This window comes from Trichomycterus rosablanca, chromosome 12 (assembly GCF_030014385.1).
Source record: "Trichomycterus rosablanca isolate fTriRos1 chromosome 12, fTriRos1.hap1, whole genome shotgun sequence".
Lineage (NCBI taxonomy): Eukaryota > Metazoa > Chordata > Actinopteri > Siluriformes > Trichomycteridae > Trichomycterus > Trichomycterus rosablanca.
In genome coordinates this window covers 33,215,151-33,234,604 of record NC_085999.1, presented here as the reverse complement: position 1 = coordinate 33,234,604, position 19,454 = coordinate 33,215,151, and the positions used below count along the sequence as shown (strand labels likewise).

At 38.6% G+C, this 19,454-nt stretch overlaps 1 protein-coding gene and 1 long non-coding RNA gene across 2 annotated transcripts; one reads left to right on the top strand and one right to left on the bottom strand.

The window, feature by feature from the left end:
• The first annotated feature begins 4,925 nt into the window (after positions 1-4,925).
• sytl5 (synaptotagmin-like 5) lies at positions 4,926-16,370 on the top strand. The gene is made up of 15 exons (XM_063005982.1): positions 4,926-5,075; positions 5,825-6,034; positions 7,315-7,430; positions 7,773-7,899; positions 8,100-8,202; positions 9,561-9,690; positions 9,955-10,055; positions 10,966-11,043; positions 13,597-13,775; positions 14,192-14,294; positions 14,384-14,545; positions 14,989-15,097; positions 15,179-15,308; positions 15,434-15,642; positions 15,847-16,370. The coding sequence occupies exons 1-15, from the start codon at positions 4,957-4,959 to the stop codon at positions 15,987-15,989; spliced, it is 2,019 nt and encodes a 672-aa protein (XP_062862052.1). The 5' UTR covers positions 4,926-4,956; the 3' UTR covers positions 15,990-16,370.
• LOC134324262 (uncharacterized) lies at positions 15,124-18,905 on the bottom strand. The gene is made up of 2 exons (XR_010014163.1): positions 18,741-18,905; positions 15,124-15,331 (listed from the first exon to the last, which is right to left on the bottom strand). It is a non-coding gene; the product is annotated as an uncharacterized LOC134324262 (long non-coding RNA).
• Between the last annotated feature and the right edge of the window lie 549 nt (positions 18,906-19,454).

Sequence of the window (19,454 nt, the reverse complement as noted above, 5' to 3'; positions counted from 1 at the left end):
ACAGTATTTGGCCAGAGGCTTTTATAAATTTGCTCTTCAGACTAATGTTTGGCAATTTGGGCACTGAGTGCGTCACAATACACCTTATTTATCTTCATCCTGTTCACTCTGTCTGCTGGTTTTATTCACTGTAACCCTGCTGTAATGATTTAAGAAAAACATCAAATCTATGTGAATCATTGTATTTATATGAAGAGAGTGTATTTTTATCATTCTTCAGGAGTGACGATTGTTAATCCCTGTTTGTATGATGCATGAGATTTTAATTAAGATTTTACATGTACACGTATATGGATTTGTATTCTCAATCCTTAGTCATGATATGTCATTCTCTACAGTATATGACCAAATGTGTTTAGACACAACTCCTAATTATCAAATCCAGCTGTTTCAGCCACAGTGCTTGCTAATTGGAGTCTAAAAATGGACAGAAAATGTTTTTTGACAATTCAAGGAACAGTTATTATGTTGAGAATAATAAAGACATGTGTGTGAAAGATATTTGGTGGCTTGCATAAAGCCCTGACCTCAACACTACTGACCACTTTAGAAGGAAATCTGAACATCAGTTGTGGAGCAGTTTTTGTCTGTTTTTGTTCCTGATCTCACAAATGCCCTGACCATTAAGGGGGCACAAATTCATACAGACACATTTTCAATATTCAAACAGTAGACAGTAGTGGGGGCCAACACTATACTTGATAGTTGATTTTGAAAATGGTCACTTTATTCATGGTCACGGTGGATTTGGCAATACATAAAAACAATAGGCGTAAGACGGGAATGCAAAGCACAGACTCACACACTCACTCACACCTAAGGGCAGTTATGAATGGCTATTCCACTCTGTATGTTTTGGCAAGTTGATGGCAACTGCACTACATGAAAGAAAATGCACTGGAGGAACATGCCAGACTCCTTACAGACATTAACCAGAAATTAGGATTTGATCCAGGAAGGTAAATTACCCATTCTACCAGCTTTGCCCCCATTTACAATCTACACATTTTTATTTGAACATTTAAAGTCTTACAAAGATCCTTAGAAGGTCCTTCCTGGTGTTTTGTCCTCATTCTGCAGCTCTTTGTTGGTCTAGCTCCAGCTGAGATCACTGAGACCAGATTTGACTCTGTTTATCACATGCCAGACTGTTTTAATGTGTAATTCCTCGAGGTTGTGATCATAACTGCTGAGAGTGAAATTATTATGCTAATCACTATAAAACCCTACGTTAACGTTAAGAGCCTGAGGTGTTCGGGTACAAAACAGATGGCAGAAATGAACAGTGTGGCTGTTAGCCTATCTCTGATAAAGCTCATTAACACTGCAGTAGGACGAGTGATAAGCTAACAGAGCATTAACATTTAAGAAATAACTTGTTGTTAATATTTTTTAGTATAAGTTGTTTTTTAGCTGAATGTCACTGGCTGCTGTTTCGAATGAAAGGAATTTGGTGTAACATTAAACACCATACAAATCTAAACTGTACCACAAAGTGCAAAAAACAACAGACAGGACTACAACATCTGCTACGTAATGCAACTGTGAAGACAAGTGTGCTACAGTAAATACAAATATGGCCAAATGTATGCTGCCACCTGACCATGAGCCTGTTTACATATTAATACTTTATAAATGGAACTAATGAATATGACATTTGGCAGCAGAGTGACACAGCTGGTAGACAGACTGTGTGCTGCACAGCAACATGATTACTTGGGACCTGGGTACAGTCTTTTTTACCACGTTTTTGGTCAACGTGTTTTAGCTGTTTGGTATGTGTGTTTTGTATCCGCATGGATTTCTTTTGGGTGCTCTGGTTTCCTTCCACCTCTTAAACTCATCTATAAACCCACTTCAAAAATAAATTAGGACATTGGAAAGAAAAATTTGGCAAACTATTGACATTTTCCTGTAATTGTAAATATATAAGCCAAATAAGGAAACCTTAAACACAGACAGCGTGGTGACTGTTCCACCTTAAAAGAATTAGGTCTGGAGTTTTGGTGTGGAGTAAAACAAGACTTATTTATAAAGTCACTACAGGTCATCATTCCAGCCTTTATTCCCGAGTCTGTTTTAACTTGACATTTTATATTGATTCTGGTGTTTGTGCATGTCGGGGGCTCACAGGTCTGTCATTAAAGATTTAAGTGTGCACAGCTGTGATGATAGTTTAATTGTACATATTAGTAAGGTTTGTTTTGACCACATCCTGTGTATATTGAATCTATCTTCATGCTACCTGTGCTAAAAACCTCCCCATGTAAAAGCTGTTTTGTTTGAATTAGTCCTCCTGATTGTTGAATGCTGTGATAAAAAGCGCTGTGGTGCTAAAATTGTCCTGCTAATCTGCATTTCACTGGTCACTTTGGTGTGACAGTGACAGTGTTTGATCATTGTGTTATAGAGAGAGATGCTTATTAGGCATATTAGACACTTACAATTCTCAAATCTACAAAGCCTAGCTAAAGTAATGAGTGCATACAGAGCCTAACAGGATTTAAGTGCTTCAGTGTGCCAGCTTTCTTTCTGCACTTATAGTCTTATGTTTCAACATATTTGTCACTTAGAGACCTCCCTAATTAAGTGATAGTGATCAGGAACTAGTTCCAGTGTAGTAATGTCATTGTGTTTACATTCACATATAAAACATGATTGTTTTTTTTAACATTTTTAAAAATAATCGGATTGGCCCATTTTGCCACTAACCTTTTCAGTGCTGCCAGTAAGAAAACCAGTTTAAATGATGTAGTCAGAAGCAAAGCACAGGCATGGCAAAAAAATGGGAGAAATCTGTCATGGCGACTAGTGAGCTGTGAAAGAGTGAAAGCGGGTTTGGATTATAGATAGCAATCTCATGTTTCCTAAGCCTGAGATTGCTGGTTGTAGCTTCATAGCTCTTGAATAAGATTGAATGCATTCAAAATGCATTTGAATGAAGCAATAAAAATTCATGAACCCACGTCCACTTTTTTAAAACTCCTAATATCTCCAAGCAGTGATGTTGTAGAGTTTCGTGTTTTTTACTTTTTTAGGTTGAAAATGCACCTTGTGTTATTCCACTGTTTTTGTGTTGCTCCCTGGTCCTGGAGGAATGTTGTTTTGTTTCAGTATGCCTCTTAAACTACATTTGCTAGAAAACTCCATATAAACCGTATATAAATAAACTGTCTGTACTGTCAGTAAATATTATGGATTTTTTTTTTAAGTCTACAGCTGAGTGGCACAACCAGCATTAGCACGGCTTATGTGCAGGGATCGCCCAGCATTGCAGTGAACAAAGTGCAAAATGCTTATCATTAGCTGCCTTTAAGAAAAATAGGTTGTGTGTGTGTGTGTGTGTGTATGTTTGCCCAGGGAACTGTGTACACCTACAGGTGTGTGTGTACACAAGGCGGGAGCCAGTAAAACAATATACTTTGTGTGACCATGGAGACTCATTACAACAGCCCAGCTGTAGTTTCATACATGACATCAACATTAGATTTAGAAATTATTTGGACTTCTTGGCTTTTTGTACATTTTTTTTATTAATTACCAATCAAAAACGAAAAACTTTTTACTAGTAATAGATAGTAATAGGTATTAGAACAAACCAGTGTGTATGTAGCTGTGTAGAACAGTAGACATTTTGCTTCACATCCTTCCAGTAAACCCAGAAGCCTAATGTGACTGGAACGTCATTGGACACACACACACTTACACAAACAAACAACAATGCTAACCCACATTAAGCATGTTTTGCATGTGTTCTGGACAACATGATTAACAGACATTAGGACGTCCTCATTATGTTGAGTGACTCTCAAGACAGACAATGTGCAACAAATTAACTTACCAAATGAGCAACACAAACTAGACAAAAACACAAACACAAACAGTCAAACATCTATATGAGCAGCACTGCCAGCTCTGAGATCAGACAGCTTGATAACACAGACCTTAGAAATGGATTTACAATTATTCCTAGCGCAGAACAGGAAATTGATCTCTGTGACAAATCTATCTGACAATGTTCCTGTCAGTAAGGAAACACTGCTCCATCAGTCAGTCTGCCTCTGCACACAAGCTAGCGTGTGGTCACTCAGCCGTAACTCAGCTCAAACCGGATCTAAAGGATTCTATAGTACATAGGCTGTAGGGAAATGTTTGCTGGTGTTTTTATATAAGCTGTTTACACTATATGGATAAAAGTATTGAAGGTTCTAATCAAATCAGTGCTATTGGCCGGTTGGGCCAAAACAGCCTAGCAATTAGGAAGCACATTTGTCAATGTGGTCTCAGTGCCGGTCCCAAGCCCAGATAGAAATAGAGGGGTTGCTTCAGGATGGGGATTCGGCATAAACCACTGAACAGCTTCGGATTTAACTGGAACATCAATTGAGGCTTTATTGACCAACAACAGTGCCCAGTCATATAAATGCATTTTTGATTGAAGGGGCACAAATTCCCACAGACATACTCAAATATATTCTTAGAAGCCTTAGAAGTGTGGCTGTTGTTATAACTAAGATCACATAGAGGTCACTGAAACTTTTGAAATTGGATGTCCAACAAGCTCATGGTCAGGTGTCCAAATACTTTTGGCCATATAGTGTGTATGAAGTCAAGGTTTTTAAATTTAATCAAGTGTTAAAATGGTTTGTCCATATAGTTTATGTACTATTGTCATCATGTACTAATTACGTTTTTCCTTTCTTCTAAACAGGATGTCAACAGGCTTCTACAGGTGAAATAACAGACTGCACCAAAGACAAAGTTTCACCCCACTCAAGGTTCTGTCAGGCTCTAAAATGAACCACTTAACCTAAAGGTCACGTCATGCCATGAAGTGACATTTCACACGCAGGACTCTCATGGCATGAATGAAAAATTAGCCCTTATTGACTATGTGCTTCAGTTAACCTGGTAAATCAGGGCCCGGTGTTTTAAAGCCGTGACATCTGAAGAATCATGGCCAAGAAGACAGAAGTTATCAACCTGTCCTTCCTTCTAGAGCACGAGAGGGAGATGATCCTTAGCGTTCTGCAAAAAGATGAAAAGCTCTGCAAACGAGAGGAAAAGCGCATACGGTAGCAATATTTTTACTTTCATCAACGTAACTACGACCAGTATTACCATGCACATTGCCCAACATTTCAATAAATGATTTTTTTATTCATGATGCCAGGTACTGTCAATCAACCTGTATGTCTCTGTTTCAAGTAGAATTCTTATATTAGACTACAATTCTTGTAATTACGTTTATGAATATTAATAATTGTAGATTTTGGGTTCTTGGGTGGCACAACGTTATATCTCGCTATCAGCCAGTCAGAAATTGGTGGGGGGTGGGAAGGCTTGTGATGGCTGAATAGTCTAGACATTGGGAGGTGCACTTGTCAGCGCTCTCTCAGTGCCAGTCCCAAGCCCGTATACAATAAGGAGGGTTGTGTCAGGAAGGCCTAAAAACTGCGCCATATCAGTTTTTGGCGTCATCTCAGTACGATCTAAAAAAAATACATCATTGTAGATTTTACCTTTTGACAACCTTACTTAACCTACAAAAACAGAAAAACTGTTATCTGTTGCACCTTAAACTTAATGATTTGATATTAAAGAAAAGAAAAAAACGTGTGCATGGGTGGATAAGTGTGTGAGTTTTTCAGCTCTGCACTGAATCATGGTATATTACCTTTGTGATTAATGTAGCTAGAGTTTGGGGGTAGCTAATCAGCATTTCACCTGTTCTTTCCAAATAATTAGATACATTTTTATATAAAACTAGAAAAACTCTCAAGAAGTAAAATGCTACAAACGGCATGTTTTTCACTTTCTACAGGAAGCTGAAGAATGAGCTGCTGGAGATGAAGCGGCGTGGCCGGCGTAGTAATCCAGAACAGCGGGAGTGTGGTGTGTGTCTGAGAGCTCTGGGGCTGATCCTCCAGAGGGGCAGTGTGTGTAACGAATGTCACCGGCGTGTCTGCAGCTACTGCACAGCCGCTTCAGCGGACCGAAGCCGCACCCAGTGCTCTGTGTGTGCCAAGACTGCGTGAGTCACAAGTCACGTTATGTGTTCACTTCTTTCTTACTGTTTGTTATTAATGAGTCTTTAGAGATCTTTATTGTGTTCCGGTTTCTCTGACAGTGAATTAGCTACTTATTTTTCTTGTGCCCGCTATCACTGATAACTGGCAACAGAAAATTTTACATCTTTCTTACCAAATAAAAACAGCTAACTGTGATTTCATAGACTCAAGATCAGAACTAAAAACACTGTATTCTAGTTACACTGCTTAGGAAGAATAATTAGCAGATAATTCAAACTCAGTAATGGAACTTAAAACATTGCCAGGTGCCCAGGTGGCACAGTGGTAAAACATGCTAGCCCACCAGTGCTGACACTTCAAACTTGTGAGTTCAAATCTTAGCTCTACCAATAACCGGCTTTATAACTGCTGCAATTACAGCCTCTGCTGGCTGATTGATGGCACCTGAACAGAGACGGGGTATAATAGAGATTTGTACATGACTATCCATGAGTTAGTTACAGCCCTTTATGGTCAGGAGTGGAGGTCTGCAACAATAGAGGTATAATGTGATCAGGTATTAGGATGACTACATTGGGAGAAAAAATGGGTGAAATGCATAAAAATAAATGTAGAAAAATAAATAAAAACATTGCTGCCCAGTAGAGCTGCTCAGGAGAATAATATGCCAGATCGGGGCTATTGGTTATGTAATGTAATAAGTCAGACCTATTTCCGTTTGTCCTGCACTATTACTGCTAACAGCCTGTTGTAGTTAGCATACATTACACAGGGTGTTTGGGCGGCACAGCAGTAAAAATACTCAAGCTCACTACAGCTGAGATTCGGGGTTTGAGAGATTCAGTATTCTCAGTTTTGTCTCAAATGTCAGCAGTTAAAATGGCTTTAAATGTTCTTTTTAGAGACAGCATTAATCAAACAATAACCTCTATGTTGGTTTATCAATAACATCCCTAAGTTGGACTCTTTTACCTTTTGTGTTTAGATGTCAGCAATTTAAATGCCTTTATGTGGTTGTAATGTAACAGATACATACAGTTATTCATTACACACAACTCCTGCTTTAAATCATGTTTTAGAAACATTCTAGAGCTTAGATAAATCAGTTAGTTAAATCTGCATGTTGTAACATTAGGACATCGTGGTCTCGTTGCCAGGTCTTGTAAAAGCCCAGAAGTAAATCAGGCCTCTAATCCACAGTCTTGTCTGCAGAAAAAATCTAATTAATAATCTAAACAGTAAACAAATCAGTCGAATCAGTAAGCTTTATCTGTCTCTTTAGTCAGTTAAAGGTGGTCACAGGTGAGTGGTTTCTGGAGGAGCGAGCCAAGCGTTTCGACCAAAATACAATCATCAGCACTGAAGTGGTCAAACAGTCTATAGTCAACAGCGTGTCAGGTAAGCTACATGACTGTGTCTGTTTACTCAATCCGCATGTTCAATATAATGAAATGTGTTTAATCGAAAGTCTTGTTAAATTTACAAAGATTGTGTTTTATTATGCTATCTCACTACTGTTGAGATTCAGGTTTGAATCTCAGTGGTGCTATTGGCCAGCCAGGACTCTACACTGACATAATGTTTGTGGGTTATGTCTGGGGTATGAACGAAGCCTTGCGATAGATTGGCGCTCTGTCCAGGGTTACACTCAGTGTTACTTGGTGAAACTGGACCTGCCATGACCCAAACAAAAATGAATGTTGCAAAGCTATAATGATCTTTGTGTGTTTTTGTTTGGAGATGGACAATCATCTCAGAGAAAGCTTACTCCATCAGGACTGGACCGGCCAAGCACACCCCAATCTGAGCGATCAGCTTCACCTCAGTCTGAGAGAAGTGCTGGCCGGAACATCGGCAAGAAAAAAGGGTGAGGGGTGTGATTTGTGTGTGCATGGCCTAAATGAAGGTTTTGCAACTCCCTATGGTAATAAACCTTTGTACTGGGTCAGGTTTGTTGAAAAGACCTTACATTTGTGAACACACCCTTATTACTCATGCATTTTTGTACATAAGAAAATTATTTCCAAATACATTTGTTGTTTTTTTTAAGCTGTTTTTGTTTCTTAGGACCAAACCAGTGGCTGTGGAGTCATCAGGTTTACCAACCACACCAAATAACATGCGCTTACACCCAGGTCGATCACCACTACAGGCTGAGGGAAGAAAAAGGGTAATTGTTTTACTCCACCACACAACCAGCATTTTATAATTACACAAAGTTGCTACACAGTCAATTGTACTTTTAATGTATTTTAATCTGTAAATATTTGCATATTTGTTATTGTTAGCTGATAGAAGCTCCTGCATCTGATAATCAGGCTTACACAATGATTAGATTAAATTTTACACCATTCTACAGGTCATGCAACATCACATCAGCTGGGTTCTGAAATCTGATTGATCATTTGTAACATTTTTTTATTGTAAATTGGCAAAACACAAAATGTAATATTCACAAACTGCTACATGCAAACTATATGGCCAAAAGTAAGTGGACACCTCACCATAAGCTTGTTGAACACCCTTTTCCAAAACCATAGGCGTAAATATAAATTTGCCCTGAATCCCTCCTCCCTTATAACTGTGTCTGCAGTTTCATACCAAGATGTACACTATATGGCTAAAAGTATGTGGACATGCCATTTCAAAACCTTGGGCATTAATGTGAAGTTACCACTTCAACAGCCTCCACTTTTTTGGGAAGATTTTTCTTGTGTGGCTTTGGAAGTTTGCGTCCATTTAGTTAAAAAAGTTGTTGTGAGATCAGGCACTGATGTTGGATTGGCTGGCAATTGATGTTACAATTCATGCCAAATGTGTTCAGTGGGGTTGAGGTCAAGACTCCACCATGGTTCCTCCTAAAAAAAAACTCACTTTGCCCCGAATGTAACTAAAACTTAGAAATTATGAGTGGGTGTTTTCAAATAAAATTAAAATGTATCTAATTACTACTGATTACTAATGATACATGTCATTTATTACACATTTATTGAAACTATAGAATAGTTCAATGAAAACCAGACAGACAAAGCCTAGAGTTTGTAGAATAATTAAATTAATAATTAATAATTCAGTATTTTTTTTTTTTTACCACTACTACGATTTGTTTTCTAGTTGGTTTAGATTTGTGATAAATTCAAGTGTAGATTTGAGTGGTTTGTAATGTAGATTACATCACCTTACAGTTTTACTAGCTGTAATACATTATATGGATAAAAGTATTATGGACAAATTCCAAATACTTTTGGCCATATAGTGCACATGTACTTAAGTAAAAATTAATAAAATAAATTTATGAGTATACAAAGGTTTTTCAGATAAAACGTATTATATTTTATAATTATTTACTTGATTTTTTGATGTAGGACATATTTTGTCCCAAGAATTAGTATCTCTAACTAATACTGCTTGGTTTTTATTTGTTAAGAGTACTTTAGTAGGTCCATTGGTGGAAATATTATCTTATATTAAGAGTATATTACTAATAATATTAAAAAGAATGTTTTATTGATATATTTTTGTGTGTAGCCTGATGGAGCAGAGAGTGTTTGCAGTATGCACAGCACTGACAGTATCCCTGAGACACTCAGCAACAGGAAGAACAGAAAAGACTCAGCTGCACCTTCTATTGCTTTGTCCAGAGCCTCTCTCTCATCAGGTATTACCTACCATCACACACTCGCTCTCTCTCTCTCTCTCTGTCTCTCTCTCTCTCTCTCTCTCTCTCTCTCTCTCTCTCTCTCTCTCTCTCTCTCTCTCTCTCTCTCTCTCTCTCACACACACACACACACACACACACACACACACATGAACATGACCTTGGTCTTTAGTAATGTGACAGATTGAGACTACAGATAAGTGTCAGACAGGATAAAACTGATCAATCTGTATCCCTCACTCTGTCTCTCTCTGCTTTTCCCAGACCGCAGTCGCTCTGAGGTTGACCTCACAAACTTGGGTGAGGAGTTCAGTAACGATTCTCTCCCTGGGCGCTGCCACTCTGTTCCAGGACTGAATAATGTGGTAAGTTTATGTTCGACACATCACTGCACTCTCAGTATCACCCCTTAAGGAATTCTGACAGCTTCCTTTAAATGATTCCAAACTACACAGAAAAGATACAAAACTAAGACTGAAATTATACTTGCTTTTAATAGTTGGTGCATCTTGTTTGTTAGTGTTAAACAACTGCATAGTGCAATACATGCTATTGCAGTGGAGGCAGTATACACTATATAGCCTATATAGCACTATGTAGTATGTGGACACCTGACCATAAATTTGTTGGACAACCCATTTCAAAAAGAAATCACAGCCACTTTTCCGAGAAGGCCTCTCACAGGACTTTGAAATATGTCAGGGAATTTTTGCTTTTTTAGAGAAGCATCAGTATGGCTGGGCACTGAAGCATGTAGCTCATTTAGAGAAGCATTGATTTGGCTGGGCACTGATGCTGCAGGTCATTCCAAAGCTGTTCAGTGGGACTGAGGTCAGGGCTCTGTACAGGCCACTGGAGTTCCTTTAAACCAAAAATGTTTTAGTGTCTTTATAGACCTTGTTTAGTGCACACGGACATGGACACAGACATGCTAGAACAGAAAAGGGCCTTCCCTACACTGTTGCTACAAAGTTTGTCATTTTTAAGTCATTTTTTATTTAATTGATTTATTACACCTGTTAGCAATTGTTGTGGCTGAAACACATGACTTTAGTATCTAGAAGGTGTAGCACAGTGGGACTGGAATGCCAGCAGCAAATTTAAACCATAAATGTCTGAAATCACATTTTGCACATTTTGGATTTTGATGTTTTTATCACATATAGCACAGCTACATGGGAGTCGGACTTGGCTTTCCAGTCACGTGTCCTTCACTTTTTGTAATTGTTTACAAGCACACGTGTAATTTTTAGGATCTTTGTGTTTGTGTTCTAGGACTCGGATGAGGACATTGACACCCTGATGTCTGCTCACTACAAAACCACCCACAGTATCAGCAGTGCTCAATCAGTGGTAATAATGCTGAACACAAACGCACAATGACCAATCAGTCAGTCACATGGCAGCTAAGTACTGCATAAAATCACACCGACATGAGTCAGAAGCTTTCAGTTATGTTTATATCAAACCTCAAAAAGGGGAAAATTGGATATGAGTATCTTTGACCATGATATGGTTGTTTGTGCTAGTTGGAAACTGCTAAACTGTGATAGTCAAATACTGGCCCGGCTGGTTCTACCTGACAGAGAGGCTACTGAAAAATAAAATAACCACTCTTCACAGCCATAGTGCAATGGGGTGTCAAGCTTTGAGACAGAAAAACAAAAAGGGAGGCTCAAAAATACCCTGAAGGAGAGGGAGAAGATATGATCAGAGTTTGGAGCAGAAAGGGAGCATAATAGATTCACAGAAATCAAGCAAGCCATGCTGTTTATGTCTGGCAGACGGGGCATGGAGGCACAGATGATTGTCAGTTAAGAGGAACCCATTAGTCATTCACCTGTTGACACGTAGTTGAGCATTCATTTACTCAATGTGGAAATGTTTCTATTTATCAGTTTCTTTCTAACTAAGTCGCCAGCTCCTCTGTTAGTAACCTGCTTTCCAAACCATGACCTCTTTACTTTACCAGGAAACTCAGCTGGTGTTGTGGTACCTTTTGGCTGTTTTGGTGGGTTTTTTTGTTTTGTTTGTTGCCATTATTTTGGCCACCTTTTTTTCCTTTACCTTTTTTAGTTTGCATCTGCTGTAAATACATGGTGTAATCAAGTCAACATGGGCCAACACCTCAATGAATTTTTCCAATTTTTCCAACACACAAGACTAGTGTGTTGTTTCTAATAGAGTGGTCACTAAGTGCACACATACCAGTATAAGCTTACAATCTTTGTCTGGTTGATGTACATGTAAAATGTTTGTAATTCTGTAGATATGTTTTATGTATATGTGCATGTTTATAAATGTCATTTCATGCGGTTCAGAGCTATTTTTAGTGCAGGGTAATTACTTTCCCCCCCTAATAGATAAACACACGCATGCCAGCGTTCGATTACATTTTCTTAAACAGACACAGATGCACACTTCCTCAGATGATGCATCTTTTTCATTTTCCTTTCACATCTAGCCACTTCAGCCACATCTGAGTGCAGAGCACAAAATAAGTTCAATTAAAAATTGATAAAGCACACGTGGCTCTTCCAAGAGCTTTTGAAGTATCTTACAGCATGCTTAGTGCATAAATGTTATGTAAAAAGCAACCAGTGAACTATATCAAGTGTGTTGGATAAGATGGATAAATGAAAGCTTGCTTTGTACATTAAACATAGGCCAGTTATGATTGAGACATTGTATTACAGTGATTCATAACACTGTCATACAAATATTGGAGAGAAAATAATTCATTCTTTTTTTTTTTATTAGCGCTTTTCATATCTATTTCTATATTATATATTATCCTAATGTTTTCCACACAAGGATATTAGATTTATGAATCAGTCATAAAAACACCATTTTTAAATAGTCTTAAATTAATTATATTTGTATCTATACATTTATAGCCTTGTATTCAATACTAGACCTCTCATCAAACCCAGTTCCAAATAAGATGGGACAGTAGAAACAGAAAGTAGAGATTTGTAAACAGCAATTTAATAAAAACTGCACAAAGAAGATATATTTAATCTTTTACTTCAGTAAATATACACTAAAAGAACTCAGTTGTTACCAATGCACAGTTTAAAGTCAGCGTCTTTGATGAAATGGGAGTGTGTTCCTGCCAATGGCACTTTTATGCTGAAGGGTAAATATATATTTTGGAGCAACACATGCTGTCATCTAGACAATGTCTTTATTAGGGACATCACTGATTGGTTAAGCAAGAAAATGCCAAGTAAGATTCTGTCTGCAGTTCAGAAGTGTTTATTATTAAAAATATGTGTAATAGTTACATTATGAAGCACAGTATTAAAAAATCTCTTTCACAACCACAACAATTTTTGCCATTAGTTGACTACAGGACACTGAAACATTAAATCTGTCTTTGTACAGTTGGCAATTGAACAGGATTTAAAGAGGATTTTTTAATTTATGCTTACAAAATTATTTTAATTTGATAAAAGTTGGGTTGTGTTTTGCTGTAAAATTAAAACTAATTTATGAAACATATTTTATAGGAACCTCAGTAAAATAGCTAATGTAAAACAAGAAAACAGTTGAAAAAAAGTTCACAGCTAAATGGCACATTCTCATATACTAGGAGGGTAGATCAGGCAATTCTTTTCCCTGTCACCTGTCATTCTTTTTATCGTTTTTCATGCTTTTCTGCTTTCAGTCTGTCACTCTTCGATTTCTTTTACTTTGATCTGTTCCTCCTTCTAGTCTTCTACTCCAGGCTCAGAGCGAAAGTGGGGCTACCTTAATGTACCCGACTTGGATGCCGAGACTGTGAGTGCTCTCTCTATGTGTCTACGTTGGCGTGCTGTATATTCCTGTCAACTGCCTCTGTCTCTCACACTCACATTCAGTTTGGGAAACTGTTTTAAAGCTGTTGTGTCCCCTCTCTTGCAGAGCAGTCTGAACAGCATGATGAGCGTGTACAGTGAGATGGGTGACTACGGTAATGCCCGTGTCTCTGGAGAGATCCTGCTCAACATTTCCTATAGCTATAAAACTGGAGCACTCAACGTTTTTGTGCGCGAGTGCCGCTGCCTAGCAACCGCAGACGACCGCAGACAGCGTACTGACCCGTAAGATCCCGACATGCATGCACAAGCATACAAATATGCACAACAAATAAATATAAAAACACAAACACAACATAGAGATTCAATATTTTCACTCTCAGTGCTCGCTTATTACAGCTCACTTTTTTCAATCTGGAAACTTTTGTTGTATATATGACAGAGTTTTTCTCACATCCCAGAAGTTGACATTGTGGTTGAAACTTTGGTTGCCCCAAAATAAATAGAGTTGGTTAACAAGATTTGACTCGACAGCAAAACGAAGCGTTCTAAACAGTTTGTATATGTGTGCGTTTGGGTTACAATTTTGTTGGTTTGGTAAGTTTTACAGGTGTCAGTATCTTTCTGAGCAATTGAGCTTTTGTAAGATCTTAATCCATTATTACCTGAGTAATTATGTTTGTTTTATGTGTGTTTTGCAGTTATGTAAAAACGTACCTTTTACCAGACAAGTCGCGCCAGAGTAAAAGGAAAACCAGCATCAAAATCAACACCACTGACCCAGTGTTTAATGAGAACCTAAGGGTGAGACACGTTTGTGCTTGAGTGCTCATGGATGTGTGTTTCTGTAACAGTGTGGAACTCTTGGACTCTCATTTCCTCTCTATGTGCAGTATGTGGTGAGTCATTCCCAGCTGGAGACGCGCACTCTGCAGGTTTCTGTGTGGCACCATGACCGTTTCGGACATAATATCTTCTTAGGAGAGACAGAGCTGACCTTTGACACCTGGGAGTTTGATACCCAGATAGAGGAATGGTTCTCCTTACAACCCAGGGTGAGACACACATGCGTATATGGACAAAGGTATTGTGGTGTAATAAATTAATTACATAATGGAAATTATATGGCTCTAAGCAACAGTTTAGGGAAGGCCTTTTCTGTTCCAGTATGATTGTATGCATAACCATAAACCTATTTAACACTTTGGGAATTATGAACCACAACTTCTTGTTTAACATTAGTGCCTGACCTAACAAATGCTTTTTGACTGAATTGGCTTGATCTCTCACAGACACTCTCCAGAGTCTTGTGGAAAGCCTTTCCAGAAGGGTAAAGGCTGTTAGGAGTGCCGGTGGAAGGACTGGTCAATGTTAATGCCCATGGTTTTGGAATATCAGCAAACTTTCAGTTGTGTGTAGTTTAATACATCAGTACTCATGTTTGTATTTGTGAGGTCATGGTGCTCTAGTAATGTTCGCTACTAATGGTTTCATGTAGGCTGAGAGCGCTGCTGACTCCATGATACAGTATAAAGGCGAGCTGACTGTAGTGCTGAAGTACATTCCTGCAGAGAGAAACCTCTCACTGCCACTGGACCAAATACAAGGTACAAACAGAGCAAACCAGAAAATATTAATGCATTAATTTTTTTATATTTTAATAATACTCATGAGCTTTTCTCTTTTAGTGAAAAGACGGTTTCTAAAAGGGAAGAAGAGTATCACACTGCCAAAAGGAGGGATGGTAGAGCTGCTGGTAAAAGAAGCCAAGAACTTGACAGCCGTCAAATCAGGGTCCTCTGATCCATTTGTCAAAGGGTAAGACCAGACAAGATTCTTTCCTATGTACCACACACAGAAAAACATAACAGCCTTTTTAACATACACAAAAATGTCCATTTACAAGATTATGTACAGCAAGATTACAGCAACATGTGTTTTAGGTACCTGCTGCCTGATGACAAGAAAAGCACAAAACACAAGACATCGGTGGTGAAGCGTTCAGTGAACCCACGCTGGAATCACACATTTACCTACTGTGGTCTGCAGCACAGCGACCTGGACAGTGTGTGTCTAGAGCTCACTGTCTGGGACAAGGAGCCGCTTTCCAGCAACGTCTTCCTCGGGGGAGTGCGTCTTGGATCTGGGACTGGTCAGTCCACAAATGTGCATTAATAGACACTGACATTAGTTAAAGATCACCTGTTACTTTTTGAATGTTTCCTTTTTATTTTTTTATATTTTTGTTTGTTTCTCATTTATAAGCTGTTAAACATTGAGCTCATTTCGGTTAGAGAAAGGTATAGAGCTGCATGCAGGAAGTGACTTGGTGATGAGTGTACTTTCTACCCTCCAGGTCTCAGCTATGGGAAGGAGGTGGACTGGAATGATTCCTATGGTGAGGAGCAGCGACTATGGCAACGCATGATTGAAAACCCTGAGGTTCCACAGGAGTGCACGCTCATGCTGAGATCCAGCATGGCCAAGAAAAAGACGTAGAGAGGGTCAGGGGTGGAACTATACTTGTCTTGCAATACTCATTAACCCATACTGCTCGTTGTCATTTTAACGTAAAGTGCACTTCCTGTACACCACTGATATCTACATTATGTGTCTAGACTGACTGACATTATGTACTTGTCCTCACACTGCCTTAGGGTTATAATTACTCACTTTACTGTCTTACTGCCTCTCTAAAATGCATCAAACATGCACAAACATGCTAAGAAATGGCGATGCCTGCAGGCAGCACAAAATAAACTTGCACAAAACATCCATGTCAAAAAGCGCACACAAACTGACCATGTCTTCATATAGACAGTTCTACTTTTATTGTGCTACCAGACCATATGGATGAAAACTAAAAACTTCCCACAGTCATCCTCATGTTTGTGGCTTCTCTCCTTAAAATAATTTACATGTGTGTACATGGTTCATAAAATGTGTTCATAAAATTATTTCATTATTATTTTATTATTCTCTGGTCTGTGCCTCGGTAGTGAAGGGTTAGGACTGTTGTGTTTCCCTGCACCTTGGATTTTTTAGTTCTTCTAATTAATGATATATCAAGATTTAGTGTAAGAGGTTTATTTTTATGTGATGTTGTAACAACAATGAGACTGAAATCAAGCACACCTCAATGACCTCTTCTGAAAAATGAAAACCCACTCCAGCCCTGCATGCCTAAAGCAGTGTTTATAGTTGATGTGGTGATCACATTGTCATCATTATCCAGAGACAGCCAGGCAGATTTTCTTTTGTCTTGTGTGATTAGTTTATCCGGAGCTCAAAACTTAAAAAAGAATGGATGTAGGGATGTATGCAGACACTTTGACATCATGTACGCATATATAGTGGGATGAAAAATAGTGCCTATGGGATTTGGGTACAACATACAAGACAATACAGGGAATCCATACACAAGAAGATTCGTGTGCACAACTTATTTGTTGCTAAATGCAGCACAACCTGATGATTACACAAGGCAGTGCAGAAATGACACTGTGTACACAACTACGCAGAACAGGATGAACTGGAAGCCGTAATTGCAAAACATTGTTTAGAACTGCAGTTACAGTACATAGTAAACTTTATGTTTTAGGATATTAACGTGTAGCATGATCTAAATCAGTGATTCTCAACTGATGGGTAGTGATGTGCGAGTCACGGGTATGTGAGAAAAAAGTGTGTTGATGAATTTGCACTTTAGTTACCAATAAAAAATCAGCCATTAGTGCAAATGACAATACACCGATGAGCCAGAACATTATAACCACCCACCTAATATGATGGACTCTGGTTTGTTGGGAGCTGATGTCATCTTCTCTGTGGCTAAATCATGCATGTGTACCCAGCTCTCCACATGATCTAAGAGGATTTGTTAAACCAATCGAAATTGTTCCATTGCTCCGGTGTCCAGTTTTGATGCCTGCATGACCAGTTTATATGCTTTCAATGTTGCACAGGGGGGTTAGCATGGGTACTTTGATAAGCCTGCAACTACACAGCCCCATAACACAGAAAGGTTTGATGCACTGTTGTGACCCATGTGACCTATTCACGTCATCAGTAGTATTAAAATTCCTGAGTCACAGTAGCTCCTCTATTGGTCCAAACCAGATGCCATAGATGTTCCTATGTGTGAAAGAATCTTGGCTGTCTAACAACCTGTTGGCAATTTAATGCTTGCCCCTCCCTGCACCACTGTCGACCGGCTCTCTGAGACACCCCTCTGCATTTAACATGTGAACTACGAGGAGCTACCAGCCCAACATTTGTCACATGGACATTTTTGGAGGGTGGTTTGAATGTTTTGGCTCATCAGTGTATGTATCACAGGCTGTACAGTGATCATCTGTGGTTAATTCTGAAATAATTTGGCACTTATGACTGTTTAGTTGGGTTGTGACTTCAGGACCCTGCTAAAAAATGTGATTCCTTAAAAACAAACACTGAAGAACTACTGATTTTGATTATCAACCTTCTACCTGAAAATCTGTTTTTACATGATTAGTTTCAGATCAGCCAAACCAGCTCCATATAATTTCAGAATAAAAGGAAAACTGATATAAAATATATACATAGATGAACATTCAAAACATGCATACATTATATTTTAATGTGCTGTTGTAGTAAATAGACTAAAAGTCCAAAAACATGTGCAATAAAGTGCTAATACTACTAGTGATTAGAATTATTTTTAAGATGCTGGTAGTAACAGTAGCTGAATGCTGAAGCAGGCAATTTAGCCCTAGTACAGAGATTTAAACAAATAAAATGTCATTTTCTGTCATTGTATTTGTTTGCCTGACATTTCTGTTTGTGACAGTCTTATAACACAGCATACACTTTTAAGTGTAGGTGTCGCATACTCATGTGCGTTGTTAATAAGGCTGAATAGTATGACCTGTGTAAAATGTCAGTGTGTTTGGCTGTGTGCCTGTAAAGCAGAGTTTTACAGCATGTACGAAATGTGTTGATGTTTGTTGTATTTTCTTAGCAAATAATCTTATGCATCTTTAAATACCCTTAGAAAGGAAACAATAAACTGTATTAACCCTAGTTTTCCCGTCTGCCATCTTATTACAGAACATTTCAGGCGAAAAATGTAAAGATTTCAAAAAACACCTTACATGAGACAATAATACACAATTGAGGTAAACACATTGATTACTTTCTAAGCTACACCCACCATTCTGTACCATGTGGGTATGCAGTTACCCTTGTACCTATTTAACAATCAAAACAAACCTCCATGACCCCCACTGACCAGATGACGTTTGGCTGCTCCCATATTTTCTTTAAGGGTCGCCCAGCTGATTATTCTGGTCCACATAATTGATATGGCACAGTTTTACACTGAATGCCCTTCCTGACTCAACCAACCTATCCAGACTTGGGACAGACTAGACATTGGTACCCACACCCCAGTCTAATAAATGGCACTAATAAAACTGAACGTTGGATGCCAGGCGCTTCAGCTATAGAAAGAAAAAGGTGGACGATGATAATCAATAGTAATCCTATACCGGATTAATAATGGGTCGTTAACAATCCTGAAATTAAAGGTGTTCACTTAAAGACGAAAATTGTGTTGGTAACTACGCTCTGAATTGCAGAGCATTATTGTAAACATGTAGTGCACTACAGATGATGCTGGAGCCTATATTACATACCCTAGTTAGCGAACTCCCGTAGGGACTGCAGTGCTATTTGGGATTCAGTCCTCCCAGAGTTGCCATGTTCTCGGTTTCCGCGCCTAATTGGGCCTGTTAAAAATTTATCTCTGGAGGGGTTTTCTGGGCTACTTTAAAATTTACCGAGGCCGTCAAAAAGCTTTCATTTAAAACAGTATAAAATGAAAGTGAATTGTTTAGTAAATGTGCACAACTGATGTGGGTGTTAATTAGCTGACGAACCGAAGACACACAAGAATTATTCAGTAGGCTACAGTTGAGGTAAACA